At 50.8% G+C, this 13,957-nt stretch overlaps 7 protein-coding genes across 7 annotated transcripts; 4 read left to right on the top strand and 3 right to left on the bottom strand.

The window, feature by feature from the left end:
* Nucleotides 1-320: 320 nt before the first annotated feature.
* AA0111_g6840 (hypothetical protein) lies at nt 321-3,246 on the bottom strand (the record flags this gene model as incomplete). Its single annotated transcript, XM_028653107.1, has 3 exons — nt 321-2,494; nt 2,544-2,680; nt 2,729-3,246. The coding sequence occupies 3 exons, from the start codon at nt 3,244-3,246 to the stop codon at nt 321-323; spliced, it is 2,829 nt and encodes a 942-aa protein (XP_028505325.1).
* Nucleotides 3,247-3,945: 699 nt separating this feature from the next.
* AA0111_g6839 (Molybdopterin synthase catalytic subunit) lies at nt 3,946-4,473 on the top strand (the record flags this gene model as incomplete). Its single annotated transcript, XM_028653105.1, has 1 exon — nt 3,946-4,473. The coding sequence occupies one exon, from the start codon at nt 3,946-3,948 to the stop codon at nt 4,471-4,473; it is 528 nt and encodes a 175-aa protein (XP_028505441.1).
* Nucleotides 4,474-5,514: 1,041 nt separating this feature from the next.
* On the bottom strand, nt 5,515-6,015 carry AA0111_g6838 (hypothetical protein; the record flags this gene model as incomplete). The annotated part of the gene is made up of 1 exon (XM_028653104.1): nt 5,515-6,015. The coding sequence occupies one exon, from the start codon at nt 6,013-6,015 to the stop codon at nt 5,515-5,517; it is 501 nt and encodes a 166-aa protein (XP_028505442.1).
* Nucleotides 6,016-7,459: 1,444 nt separating this feature from the next.
* AA0111_g6837 (hypothetical protein) lies at nt 7,460-8,138 on the top strand (the record flags this gene model as incomplete). The annotated part of the gene is made up of 3 exons (XM_028653103.1): nt 7,460-7,595; nt 7,645-7,912; nt 7,967-8,138. 3 exons carry the CDS (start codon nt 7,460-7,462, stop codon nt 8,136-8,138), a joined length of 576 nt encoding a protein of 191 aa, XP_028505435.1.
* Nucleotides 8,139-8,679: 541 nt separating this feature from the next.
* Nucleotides 8,680-10,139, bottom strand: AA0111_g6836 (hypothetical protein; the record flags this gene model as incomplete). The annotated part of the gene is made up of 3 exons (XM_028653102.1): nt 8,680-8,965; nt 9,062-9,290; nt 9,344-10,139. 3 exons carry the CDS (start codon nt 10,137-10,139, stop codon nt 8,680-8,682), a joined length of 1,311 nt encoding a protein of 436 aa, XP_028505436.1.
* Nucleotides 10,140-10,300: 161 nt separating this feature from the next.
* Nucleotides 10,301-12,043, top strand: AA0111_g6835 (hypothetical protein; the record flags this gene model as incomplete). Its single annotated transcript, XM_028653101.1, has 1 exon — nt 10,301-12,043. The coding sequence occupies one exon, from the start codon at nt 10,301-10,303 to the stop codon at nt 12,041-12,043; it is 1,743 nt and encodes a 580-aa protein (XP_028505433.1).
* Nucleotides 12,044-12,700: 657 nt separating this feature from the next.
* AA0111_g6834 (hypothetical protein) lies at nt 12,701-13,894 on the top strand (the record flags this gene model as incomplete). Its single annotated transcript, XM_028653100.1, has 3 exons — nt 12,701-12,821; nt 12,896-13,255; nt 13,311-13,894. 3 exons carry the CDS (start codon nt 12,701-12,703, stop codon nt 13,892-13,894), a joined length of 1,065 nt encoding a protein of 354 aa, XP_028505434.1.
* Between the last annotated feature and the right edge of the window lie 63 nt (nt 13,895-13,957).

Raw genomic sequence — 13,957 nt, 5'->3', positions numbered from 1 at the left:
CCCCACATGTCAACGATATCACGCCTCTCAAATGTACGCTTATCGCATCGTCGCAGACTGTCCGTCACTAGCATTTCAAAAAATTTGACGTTCCTACCCAAGAACTGAAAGGCACAAATAGACAGAAAACATAAGTCTCGCACATGTACAGGAACGACAGAAGAGCATGGTTGGAAGACAAGAACGTCGCTCTAGCGTGCCATTGCCACGAGTCACAGCATAGCCATCACAAGTCCCATGCCCCCACGATAGGCATGTTACGTCTTTGCAAAATCGTTCAAAGAAGAGTGTTTGTGCTATCGGTTCAAACCAGTGTTTCATCACATATTTCCTCTCTCCCTACTCCCCTCATCATCCTTCCCATCGACAACCGGCGCCTCGACGACAAGCAACTCCTCTCCCATGCCAAAAGGCTGCAGGTTCTGATTCTGGCTCGCCCGCCTCTGATGCGCACTAAGATTCAAGCTCGGCTGTCTTTGTCTGCGTTTCGGTAACGGTGGAGGCGGCGTTGCTAGTTCGTTACTAGCAGCACTGCTCTTCCTTCTGCGCATCTCACGGAAAACATCCTCTCCATCGTTTTCTTCTCCAGCATTATTACCACCGCCAGTCCTAGCGTCCTGGTCTGGGAAATGCGCGGCTGGTAGGAGGGAGGCCGTACCCAAGGAAGCTGTACCTAGCGATGTTTTTGGGCTATCAATGAGGTCCTCCACTGATCTCTTGCTGGAAACGACAGGCGAGTTGGTAGTAGGGGCGACGGGTTTCCGTTTTGTGAGATTAGCAAATGTATTTGAGGCAGCGGCGGGGATGGCCCAGGTCTGTCTCTTCTCGTTTTTAGGGTGCGGGAGAGGTGTGCCCGGAGGTGGGAGGGGCTGACCTCTGCCCATGGGTTCTGTGTGGGATTTGGAGATCGAGGGGTTTGACTGAAGTTGCGGGCGGGCATCCAAAGACGACGACGACGATGTGTCATGATCTGGGTTTGGGCCTTCAGATGTCGGTGGTCTATTGTTGGTATTGGCGTTGGGCTTGGTGTTCTGCTTGGCTGCGAGCCAGTTCCTGGCCGCTGCTGTGGCGGAGTTGAGAGACTGATTGATTGTTTGTTTCTTCGTCGCCATATTGTTTGCTCCTGCTGCGGCGGCCGCGGCTGCTGCGATCTCTTGTGCGGTTAGCTCTTTCGACCTGGTCCGCGAATGCTCTGTGATTGGGACCGGTGCAGATGCAGTGCTTTCTGCGTATATTGATGCAGCAGAAGTGTCCTCTAAGGAACTCTCTGATGACTCCGTTGTCTTGCGCGCACTCTTGGGTCGTACGGGCGACTTCGTAGGCGATGTGACAGGAAGTGATTTTACACTTGTCGGTGTCATGGTGCGGTCATGTGCAATCTCAGCAGAAGCATTCGACGAGTCAATCTTCACCTGAGCGACAGACGATGAGGACCGCATCGCCCGCGGTCTCACTGACGAAGGTGAAGACTTGTGATCCGTCGAGGAAGATATACCAGTGCTAATCTCTTCTGAGTCAACGCTTGATGCAATAGAGAAGTGCGCACTTGCCAAGTCGGCCTTTTCATCAAGCTTCTCAGCATCTGAAATCGCGGTCTCAAGTGTGGCTTCATCCTGCTTGATCTTGTCCGTGTCTTCCTCGTCTTCCTTTGCACTGTCTTCCCAGATACCGCCTCTTATGATCTGCGCGATAGTATCGGTAAACGGCATGTCATCCCAATTAGGCAACACCAACGTCTCGTTCACCACTTCTCGTATGCGGCCCTCGATAGCCCTGAGAACAACGCCATATGTAATCTGACGCGAACTCACGATTGGCTCAAGTGAGAACTCCATCTTAGGTGGTGTCTCAAACGTCATCCAGAGTCTGTTACTAGGTGGAGGTTTCACTCTGATGAGGATATGACCATCGAGCCTCTTTAACACAGTAGCCAACACGAGTGTCACCTCGCGAGCTTTGAATCGAGTCCCCAGGTCGATCCGAACGGTAGCCGAAATCTCGATGCGGAAGTTGCCTTTGTAGCTAACATCTGCCTCCACAACAAGATCACCATCGACAGTCAGCTCCTTGAGCTTGGGATTCGTGATAAAAGGCGGGAGGGTGCCCATGTCGACCTTACGTAGCTGTACACTGCTAATGATAGCGGGCTTCGGGACGCGCGCGATCTTCTTGTTGATCTTACTCGCGATAAAGTCCTTGACTTGCGAGGTCTTGTATAGAGCCAGGAACACTCGGCCAATCAGCGCATTGATCCAGCGAGTATGGAGGTTTTCTTCCGAGGCATGCAACTGCTGCACTAGCTTGACAAGATCGGGTGTGTCGAATTTGAGTGGAACAAAGGGATGGTCTGTATCCGTGGGGTCTTTCTGATTTTCCTGAGCGTTTAGCATTGCGTGGTAAAAGTCTTCCTTCTCAGAGCAGTTGTCGGAGAACAAATAGAAGCCTTTCGCCGCATCCGTGCCGTTATTGTCCAGCTGCCGGATTAGTCGAATGCCTGGACATATCAGTATTACAAAATCATAAATCCTAGTGTATAGGCATACAGTTTCGCTTGATCCATAGCTCGCCCTCTGGTATGCGCTCTCCGCCTCCATATATATCTACTTTGTAATGCGCAAGCGATATGACGTGTCGTACTTCAAGCTGATCCTCGTTGTCGTATAACATCAGGTGTCCAAGGCTGCTCTGCATTAGTCCGACTTCGCGTGTTTGGGATGTATAAACGTACCGTAAGACAACATAGAAGACGTTGCGGGCCTTTTTGTTCTTTGCATTCGTTGCTTCTATCGAAGGACTTGTGGTCTTGTTTCTGTCAAATATGCCTCTGTATATGGATTGATATACGCTCGGGCTTTCCACGGCTACTACAGCCCCGGCTGGCGTTGTTCGATCTGGGGGTTTGCCATTGACACCCCCTGGCACGTACTCTCGGCATACTGCAAAGTATCCAGCACATGCATCCGGCTCGTGAGTCCTGCCCTTTAGCTTCTCCAGTATCTCATCATCTATGCCCACACCCAGATGCACGTTATCGCTGTCCTTCCCGTGTGTGGATCCATTTGACTTCCTACGTTGTCCTGAAGCTGTCCCGTCCTCTGTATTGGCGGTGGTGCTTTCCTGTCCAACAGGGCTGGTTCCCAGAAACCAGACGGCCACAAGTACAGCGGGCAGAAGGGTCAGCCCTCCCACGAGGTAGCCCCATACGAATATCTTGAATACAGCTCCATACCCCCAGTCCCCGCTCATCTTGGGTTATGTCTTATGCTGTATTGTGGACCATCCCTCGCCATATATATAAGTTCGCGAGGGCTTTCGTTCGTTCGTGGATAGAAGGCGGTTTCGTGTATGTGTTGGAAATGTAGGTCGAGAGGTATTCGGCTAACACGGCGCGTCGAGACAAGCAGGGGAGCGAATGACGTTGGCGGCTATAGAAGGAATGCAGGGGCCCGTTCGTGTACGTTGCGCGAATGTCTAGTCAGAGGACTCAGGCAACAAGGCAATAAGGTGTTCAAGACGGCTAGTAATCTCGGACTTGGCTCGCAGTGAAAGCAGTCGTTCGACGCGAGCTAGAGCTATGGTATGAGCGGGGCCGGAGTTAACGCTCCACGTGTGAGGATGCAGGTCGTTGATCGGCGCTAAGATAATGTCCCGCGCTGCTATCGCTATGACGGCATCTTCGACATTTCACCAGCACGTTTTTGGCAGGGACCAGTACACTCGAATTCGACATCCTGAAAATCCTGAGATTGTGCTAGTATAACAAGTTCGCTAAAAGTAAGTGAATCCCATACACAGCTCGATATCTATGACGCGGCAGGAGTCAACCTGCAATGGTGGGGGTTGTATCTTCCTGCTCTATATTGTAGCGTATTTATATAGATTCTGAAAGGGTACAAGCTAATCATCCGACAACACCTAGGCATATAGCGCCGGTTTCTCACCAATATGGCAACCACAGAACCCCAATCTTATAATCCGGACATACCGTCAGACCCTGTGACCAAGACCACAGACACCATCCATGTCGAACTCACTCCGTACGATCTAGACTCCTTGTCAGCAACAAAATTTGTCCGCTCTCCATCCGCAGGCGCAACTGTCTTGTTCATAGGCACGACTCGCGACTCCTTTAACAAAGAGCCTGTTTCATCTTTGGCCTACACTTCTTACGCTCCCCTTGCCATCAACACACTCTTTAAGATCGCCACATCAATCCTCACAAAACATTCATGCACTAAGATCGCCATCATTCATAAGTTGGGTGAATGTCCAATTGGCGAGGAGAGCATTGTCATTGCAGTATCGTCACCGCACCGCCAGGCGGCATGGAGGGCTGGTGAGGAAGCATTGGAGGAGACGAAGGATAAAGCTGAAATCTGGAAGCTCGAGAGGTTCGAGGGGGGTGAGGGTGTTTGGAGAGCGAATAGAGACGGGCAAAAAGGTGTCAAGGTTGAAGATGGAAAGCCTTCATGATGAAGAGAAAGTTAAGTCGAATGCCATCCCCAAATGCACTCTTGAAACCTGGAAATATGCCGATTGCTGAGCTTCCATGGATCATCCGGTAATACTACCTGCCAGGTGTGCTGGGCGACATCTGTTGGGTGGGCGGAAAGATATACAACAAGTCGCGCTGAGGAATCAACCTTAAAGTGGTGCGTTGAGGTGATGGGTTTTCAGCCCTAGGATGATGGAGCTTAGTGAAAGAGTAAGCCATGTAAGCTTATGGTGCACGATCACAACGGAAAAGCCCTTGTTTGAGCCAATGTTCCTATCTTTGCGCTAACGTCATAAGTCGTGAACATGAGCACAAATGTATGCACTCGCCATGTTGATCGAGTACGGAGCTACTTGAACACGTGAACTTGCATGTGTGCAGCAATGCAGCTGTTCCAATTTTGTACTAGAAGAAAGCTATTCGTAGACCATTGTGTACCAGGGTTATGGCTCTAGGCACCAATATGAGGTCAAAACAAACAGCAGTCAAGTAGCACAAATTCCAAAGTCTGGCGAAAATCGCCCGTTAAGACCCGCTTTAGCCGAGACATGGCTGAGTGAGTGAATGTTGGAAGTGAGACATCCCTCATCGATGTCACGTTCAGCCCATATTGTGAGACATGTCTGTGTACCCCTCCTATTGAGCTTTGGACCGACCCGAAAGCAATTCGGAGTTGTTGAACGTCCATCTCCTAAGCCATTAATCGAGTATCTTCTATATAGCTGGATCGAAGGATAGCGCGTTCATCCCCCACATTCCAGCGCGGCAGTTTGCATGTGACGCATTAACACCAACAGCCTATATGATCTACGACACGTTGATAGTACAGAAAAATCTTGACTTGGCATGAGGCGGAGTAGTTCATTAGGCTCGGGATGCTGTGCCTTGGGTGCGAATGCTCATCCGATGAGGCATTGAGAGATTACCGCAGCCGTGTTACCATGCGCGGCTGGTAGTGCCCTCAGCCTTTTTATTGCATACACTATTCTTACAATCGTACTCGTACACGTCTACAGTCGTTATTGGTTCTTCTTAGAATCATCCTTCTCGTCCTCCTCTATTATTCGCATCTGGCCAGAGGCTATTATCATCTCGCTGATGCTATTTGGTATATCATCTTCAGATTCGTAGATTCGGTCGTAGTTCAAGCGGCTCCGTAGAACTGCCCGAGCTTCTCTCAGGTTGGCAATATCAAAGGTCCACATTGCACCACCTAGTGCCATAATTCCGACGCTGGCACAGTTCATCGTTGCCAGGTTCAGAGCCTGACAGGCATCTGAGAAGGGACTAAAGTATTCATGCGGGTTCGTGTTCGCTTCATAAAACTTTGGCATAACACGAAGCTGCCGTCTCCACACAGCCTTCCGCGTTATTGCAGTTGATGCCAGTAGGCAGGCGCTCCCGAGGAAGTATATCGAAAGTTGGCGTAGGGATCGTGGAGATGTGACGGGTGTGCCTTCGTACGCGCGTTCAGCCGCCCGTGTAGGCGGTTTGGCCGGCGCAGCTGCTGGTTGGCTCATCGTTCTCGAGATCGGAGTCTTATGGAGAGTTCACATCAACTACTACAGTCGTGCTGCAAGTAATCTGGGGCGATCTATCGTGTGACTGCAGGACTAGCGTCGCATATCGAATTCGTTGCGGACCCCCGAGCGCGTCTCTGCTGACGAAGAGCTAGAATTTGCGCTTGCCGATCGTCGTATAATCGAGGTAGTATGGCGAAGATACCCGGAACGGTTGAGTTATTAGCCAGAGAGGTGGGGTCGTGAGGCAATGGCAGAGGCGATGTGTTCGCCAGCGGGCATCACAAAAAAGTTGTGATGGAAACCGCGGTCGGTGGGTCTCGGGCCGTGCGCTCAGAAACCCCACAATGGCTGGACCCTCGTCGTGCATCACAACATCTCCCTGCCATCTGCAAACAAGCTCTCATCTGCACAACGCACTCGACCTGACGCGTAGATTGCTAGCTGTCGAACAACAACGTCGATCGAGAATTCGGAATTGCTCCAGCCGCACGTGCATCGTACCACGCATCATTCCCCGCAATGAATCTAGATGACAAGACGACTCGATGTTGAACTGCAGCGCTGCAGTGATCATCACTAGGAATATTCCGTCGAACTAGTCGGTAGCTTCCAATCAAGAGCGAGTGAATCAGCCTACGGTTCCATGTCGTTCAGCCACTCCAGCCACTACAACGGGTTCCGGGCTCCTGGGATTCTTACATGGAACTATGAGTAAACACACCAGACAAACATGCATGACGTATGGCATGTTCCTCCAACCACGCACTCTTTCGTGGAATCTCCCAAGATACTGCTGTATACTCTGTTGTACATCTATGTCACAAAAATACTCATAGGCCGTTTGATCCCCTGAAACAGGCTACTTTTTTCTTTGTCATTATTCATTCCATACCGCATAACGCTCTGGGATACATTTCGATGTCTATCGCATTAAGAGAAATTTTCAAGGCTTACGCATGCATAACAAGTACGTTGGCACTGGTAGTCCTCGCAACCGGGGGGCTAAAAGATCATGGTGGAGTCCTGACTGCATGCATGTATACTCCCATGGCACGACGTGATCTAGGCCCGCATCAGCATGCTTGGCCTATTCCTGTCTCTTCTTAGTTTTCATGCAGTACATTCTCCGCAGTGCCTATCTCTCTAAGCCATACCGTGAGATGTACAAGGCACTGCGGATCGCGTTGTCGATCACCCGGATGCTGCGGGAGAACGACATTGCTTCTTTGGCCCAACGCTCAACAAGAAACGCGAGATGATACACTGGAGATACGAGCTTTGATGTACTGGGCTCAACTATAAAGCGAATCTATGATCCCCTTCGAAATCATCATCAGCCTTCAGCGTCTACAACGATCTATCCGATAGTCCATCCTTTCATATCTATACACATCGTCACTCGCTTTCCCACGGCCCAGATCACTCTCATCTCTAGCCAAAAATGCTCTTCAACAACCTCGTCACCCTCGTTGCTTCGGCTTCCCTGGTTGCTGCTTTGCCCGGCTATGGTCAACCGGCTAAGTCTTCCGGATATGAGGCTCCTCCCCCTGAGAAGGAGACTGGAACCTGCACTGCATGTATGTATGCCAACGCCGCTTTGTATGGTCTTGAATTAACTCTTCATAGCTGCATGGACGACCTCCAGTGTCGGAGAGTACGAAACTACCTGGTTGTCTACCAAGACTGAAGTCGTTCCTGTCACCACTGTCACCGAGAAGCTCCACACTACTACGGAGCCCTGCCCATACACCACTACTGGTGCCAGCACCAAAACTTTGACTGACTACACTACCCACTTTGACACCAAAACCTATTCGACTGTGACAACCATCTACAACACCGTTGTGGAAAGCGAAGTCAAGTCGTCTACCAAGTGCGAGACCGTGCCATTTGTGTAAGTGCCTATCTACCCTCGCCCAAGATAATCTTCTGGCTCACATTTGCATAGCTCCACCGCTACTTCCTACAAGACTAGCGTCTCCACTGCTAAGGAGACCATTACATCCTCCAAGACCGCCACGGCCGTCATTACGGAAACTGCGAAGAAGCCAACCACCTACATCTCCACTGGCACAACCACAGTCTGCACCACTAAGGAGGGCTACGGCGGTGGTTACTAAGTTCGAAAACTACAGTATGGCGGAAGCTAGTACTGAGGCCCACGGGATCGATGGCCACACAAAAGTTCAGACATGTATCGTTCCTCATGATTGCAACGTTGTTAATAGAGGTGGAACCACGTCACCTTTCAATTCTTTGTCACTCCTTTAGACTACCATTTTACCCAGCAATAGAGCTGCATGATTAAAAATTTATGATTTGAACTAAAAGCGGTTGCACAAAACCACCTTGCAGCATTGATGATCCGATAAATGTGCTAGTGCTAGAATATAGGCACAACGTTGTAGAGTCACACTGTATTTTGATCGCAATGCGTGCGTGCCTCTCAAACACCTTGTTTCCCTGTTTGCAGCTGTGTGTATCTTGTAGTATTATAAGTTCGACGTTTTTCAAGAGTCTAAAACTATGGTATCATGAGACGAGGCCAAGCCGCGAACCCAAATCGTGTACAAGTCCACTCATATAGCCAACAAACAGATTTCTAAGCAAATCAACTCAAACATGAACCCCTAGACTCATACGTTCCTACCAAACCATCCCTTAATATCTTGACCTGTGCTGGGGTCGCTCAGGCCCCTGCATCATAGCCAAACGCGCAGGGTTCATGCCAAAGGTGGCAGCCTCGTCGGGTTGCTCCGGCTCAGCGGCCTCTGCATCGTCACCACCCTTCTTGCCTGACTTGGCTTCCTTCTTCTGCTTGCGCTCGCTCTGCTTCATTTCGACTTCAGTCTTCTTAACACGGTCGCGGGCACGCTCGTCATGCAGTTTCTCGTTCTTCGCTGCAATCTTGGTTTTGCGGGCTTCGCTGTTGCCGCCACCTCCTGCGCTGTAATATGGAGTTAGTATGTGTCTTCATCTCTCGTATGGTGGTCTTTCGGAATTGTGATAGTGGCGGGAAATGAATGCACGAATGGAATCTTACCTCAGCTCGACGTTGATCTTCCTGCCCTCCTTCTTCTTGGGGTCTGGGAAGACTGAGTGGTGGTACTTCTTCAAGCACGTCACCATACGGTCGTAGCGGTCGAATTCGATGAAGCACGTGCCCATGAACTTCTCTGTGCCCTTGTATGTACGGAGACGGACTTCGGTGGGCTTGATCTTTTCGAAATGCTTCTCAATCTGCTCTTTCGTAGCGCTGTAGGGAAGGTTGCCTGGTAGCTCGCGTTAGACAGATCGTGATAGGTGGATCATACACAAGACATACCGACAAAGACGATGAAGCGGCCCTTGTTAGCCTCAATTGCGGCTTGGGCTTCCTCTCCCTCTATCTCCCTCTCCTCACCACCCTCGACTTCTACTTCAGCGCTTTCTGCAGCGGCGTCACCATTGGCCTCAGCCTTGGGCTCCTCAGCCGAGGTTTCTCCATTGGTTGCTGCTTCCGCTGCCTTCTTTGCCTTCTTTTCTTTTTTGTCCTTCTTCTCCTTCTTGTCCTTTTTCTTTTCCTTCTTCTCAGCCTTGGACTCGGCATCTACTCCGTTGGTTTCTGCCGAGGCATCCTCAGCTGCGTCTTCCATAGGTGTGTCCTCGGAAGTGGCAGCATCCTTGCTCTTCTTGGATTTCTTGTCCTTCTTATCCTTCTTTGACTTCTTTTCCTTCTTCGCAGGCGCGTCTTCGGTGGCATCGGGCATTGGCTCATCGTCGTTGACACTAATGAAGTTCTCAGAAGATTTCATCTCTTCGATAAGCTCAGCCTCAGGCGCGTCCTCAGAGGCATCGGCATCCTTGGACTTTTTGGACTTTTTGGATTTCTTTTCCTTCTTGTCCTTCTTCGCATCTTCCAATGCGTCGTCGATGGCCGATGTATCGACATTGTCCTTGGACTTCTTGGATTTTTTATCCTTTTTGTCCTTCTTTTCCTTCTTCACCTCGGTCGCATCGACTGGCGCATCCTCGACATTGTCGGCTTTCTTGGATTTTTTGGACTTCTTTGGTGCGTCTTCTGCAACCTCGGTGTCGCGCTTGCGCTTCTTCTCGGGGGTATCAATCTTAGACTTGGACATGGTGGGCGCGCAAAAATGTTGTAGATAAGTAGGAGCGTCGCGAAACGAGAATGGAGATTCTCAACTTTTCTGCCGGGGCGGTCAGTCTAGGGTTGTCTTGGCGCGTGAAACCACAGATGGAACGCGCACCTTGAGCAACAGTATTTTGGCCGCAAGCCATAATGCGGCCACCTGCGCATCGAACAAAGCTTCCACAGGGCTCACTGAGGCCTCCGACAACACGCTCCTCCGACCGTCCATGTCCACGCCAGTTTTCGTACAAACACCCCCGCCAATTCCTCGTCGCGCACCAAGGCTCGCCGCGGCCTCAACTACCGTTCTTGTACCCCTCCGGCCAGCACCTTTCCAATGGCCAACTACAACGTCTCTTCTCCATTAGCGCAAACCACAAGAAATTCATAAAAGAGACAGCAAAATTGAGTGTGCGGTACAGCATTCTCATCTTTCTGCTCTCATCATGCGTCAGTATTGCGAGTCTGGGCATATTGAGCGAGCAACAAGAGCGGGCCTTTCCGTCGCCCCATGAGTGGAGCCTCATCACGAGGTTCAGGTTCAGGAGAGGAAAGTGGTGGCAGGTGCCTGAGAACAACGAGGAAGAGGGATTCCCCAACTGGGCGCGGGTTTACTCAGAGCTGGAATATGCGCTGAATCGACTAGAGAACCCGGATAAGGATGGAGCGGGCTTGATGGATCAGGAGGAAGGAGGGATACTGGTGCCCGGCCTAGGCAAGGCAGGCTTCGACTTGACAGCAAAAAGCGAGGAGTGGCGGCAAGGGTACTATGAAGTCCTAATGGGCATGGGCAATGCCGCGGAAAGACTAGACGGATGGGTAACGGACAAGTGGAGGAGAAATGTATGGGCACCAGAGTTCATTCAATCACCCTCGAATCCACGACCGAAGGCTGTTCTCCCTGGTATGCCCGAGCCACCAGATGAGGAGCATCGCACACCTGCAGCGGAAGCGCCAGAGACGTTTTACCTCAAGATAATCACCTCGAAGGGCTTCACCACATACCAACGGCTATCAGCTGCATTAAGCTACGCAGACTGGCTCAGCTTCAGAAAGCTTCCAGATTCTGCGGAGGAGATGTATAGGTGGGCACTCGACATCGCCATTGCAGGTCTGCCGACATCTGAGCCGTCGGCGGTCGTCGATCGCGACAGTGGCATTCTTTCATCCACAGCGCCGAGAGAAGCAATAACACCAAACATTGTCTATGCCGCAACGAACTTGGCCACATTCTTAGCAGAGCAACGAAGAGTCACATCTGCGCTTCCGATATTCATATCCTTGCTTCGTGCTCGCATCGAAGCAGAGGAGGAGCGTGTCCCTCTGGCACAGTCTAAGAAAGACAACACACTTGCCGGCACTCTATTCAGCTTGCTGCGCGAACCCGACTACCCAGATGTGCCAGCTTCTGGTGACGAACCACTTCTCCGGAAGGAAAGCGATCGTTGCGAAGAGGCTGCCTTGAAGAACTACATAGGCGAGATCCTTTTCGCGACAGCTGGCAGCTCATCTGGCCAGCGCCAACAAGGACTCTCTTGGGTGCGTGACGCTGTTTCCACTTCCAAGCTTGCGCAATCCCTTGAACCTATACGTGCAAACGACGACCTCCGCAAGAAGTGCGAAAAGTGCGAAGAAGTTGGTCTTGAGTCATGGGGGAAGATCATGACATACCTAGCTGCTGAGGCACGCGATAAACGCGATCACGCGAAGAGCGGGGGTCTGCAGGGACTAGTGTGGAAGGTCAAGGGCACGAAGGACTTGGATGAGAAAGTAGAAGACTTGGAGGGTGAAGAAGAGGGTGTGATACTTCGGTTGAACAAGCTCAGAAGTAAGATGCTCAAGGAGGAGTACGCTGAGATGGATCGCAAGTACGCGCGAACCTTTGTATTCTAGGAGCCGGGTGTAAGATATGAGAATGGTTTTGGACAGGACCTTCGTCTGCATGTTCAGCCAAGTGCTACGAGCAATCCTATGCAGCACCCCTCACCACTCCTGCATCAGTCTCGCCATCGCAACTTATCGCACTTGCATGCTCACCAGTAATGGCCTCGACACCTGAACATCATGTTTCAGAAGCAGATCACTTTAGCCTTCACCCTATCAACTCAGTGCATCCCTGCCACGCGGATCGCCACGACCGGCTCGCTATCAGGGCCCTAGCGCCCGACAACCAATCATCCAAGCCACATCCGCTGTCAACTCCAACTAATTCGAACGTTCCTTTTGGTCACCCATCAAACATGTTCGCACGTGTGCCGGCTTTCCCGACTATTGGCAGGGGCAGCTGATTACCATTCGGGTATATAGGCGAATTAGTGAGGGTATGTCTGCCATGCACAGACGAAATGTCGCTAGGATGCGACTGATGGGGAAGGAGAATGGGTGGGTAAATGGTTCGTTTGGTGGCAGCTGAGAGAGGTGAGTTGGTAGTCAGCTGGGTGTAGGCGTTGGTATAAGAAATCATTAGTACATAAGACGACTTCTATGCGCAATCCGACACTGATTCTGTTTGCATCTACTACCCTCGCCATACACTCAAAAGTCGGCACGATGGCTTTCAGATCGCTCGTTGCTTTGACTATGGTGGTTGTGCCTATGGCCAACTGCGCGCCACTTACATTGCAGGAGAGGCAGACACCAAATAGTGTCCCAGATTATGTACTCAAATACGGTAAGCAATCTTGATACCCCAACACCCTTGATTTGTCAAATGCTGTGTAGCAGGACTAACTAATACATATTCAGCGCCAATCGTCTACCTTCACTCAGAGGATACCTATTTTCCTACCGATATACAAACATTCCTGGATAACACGACTCCCCGCGTAAACTTCAATGAAGTTCCTGGCCCTTCAAAACCTTTGACTACATCCAACCTTGACCAAATGGGCAGCGACGTCTGGCTCACATCAAACGATGATGTGACGAAGGATCCCACATGGATCAAAGGCACAAAACCCAACGGACAAGGAAAGACCGAAGGAGCAACTACCGCGGCTATCATTGTGAACGACAAAGGAGACGGCAATGTGGATGCCTTCTACATGTACTTCTACGCCTACAACTATGGCGGTAACGTACTTGGATGGAGCCAGCTCAACTTCGGTACATTTTCCCCTTGTTTTCCAGACTACAACCGACTCTAACACGACTCCTCTAGGTAATCACGTAGGCGACTGGGAGCATGTCATGGTCCGTTTTCAAAACGGCTCTCCCCAAGCAATCTGGTACTCTCAACACGCCAACGGCCAAGCCTTTCGCTACAACACCGTCGAAAAGTCTGGCGACAGACCTATTGCCTACTCCGCGAAAGGCTCTCATGCGAACTACGCCATTTCTGGAACCCACGATCACACAATCCCTAATCTGAACCTCCCTGGTGGCGTTCTAGAAGACTACACTGACAAAGGCGTAATGTGGGATCCGGTGCTATCGGCTAGCTTTTACAAGTTTGATGCTGGCAACAACGCCTTCTCGGCATACGATGGTCAAGCACCGACTGCATGGCTGAACTTCAAGGGTAGGTGGGGTGACCAAGAGTATCCTGAGAGTGATAAGAGACAGGTTAAGCTGTTTGGGCAGGCGAAGTTTACTGGTGGGCCGACGGGTCCAGTTGATAAGCAGCTCAACAGGGAGAAGATTTGTCCAGATAACGGGCAGCTCTGCATTCTGAGGAGTATCCTCGTGCCGAGGAGGACGGGTATGGATAGCATTGTAAGAGATCGAGATGAGGTCGTTGGATGATTCAAGACATCATGGTGCTTTATGTATTTACTTTAATTGATAAGAGATAATTTGCGCCTACTG

This window comes from Alternaria arborescens (genome assembly GCF_004154835.1).
Source record: "Alternaria arborescens strain FERA 675 chromosome Unknown contig_15, whole genome shotgun sequence".
Lineage (NCBI taxonomy): Eukaryota > Fungi > Ascomycota > Dothideomycetes > Pleosporales > Pleosporaceae > Alternaria > Alternaria arborescens.
The sequence above is the reverse complement of the archived record's forward strand: the minus strand, read 5'-3'. Positions and strand labels throughout refer to the sequence as shown.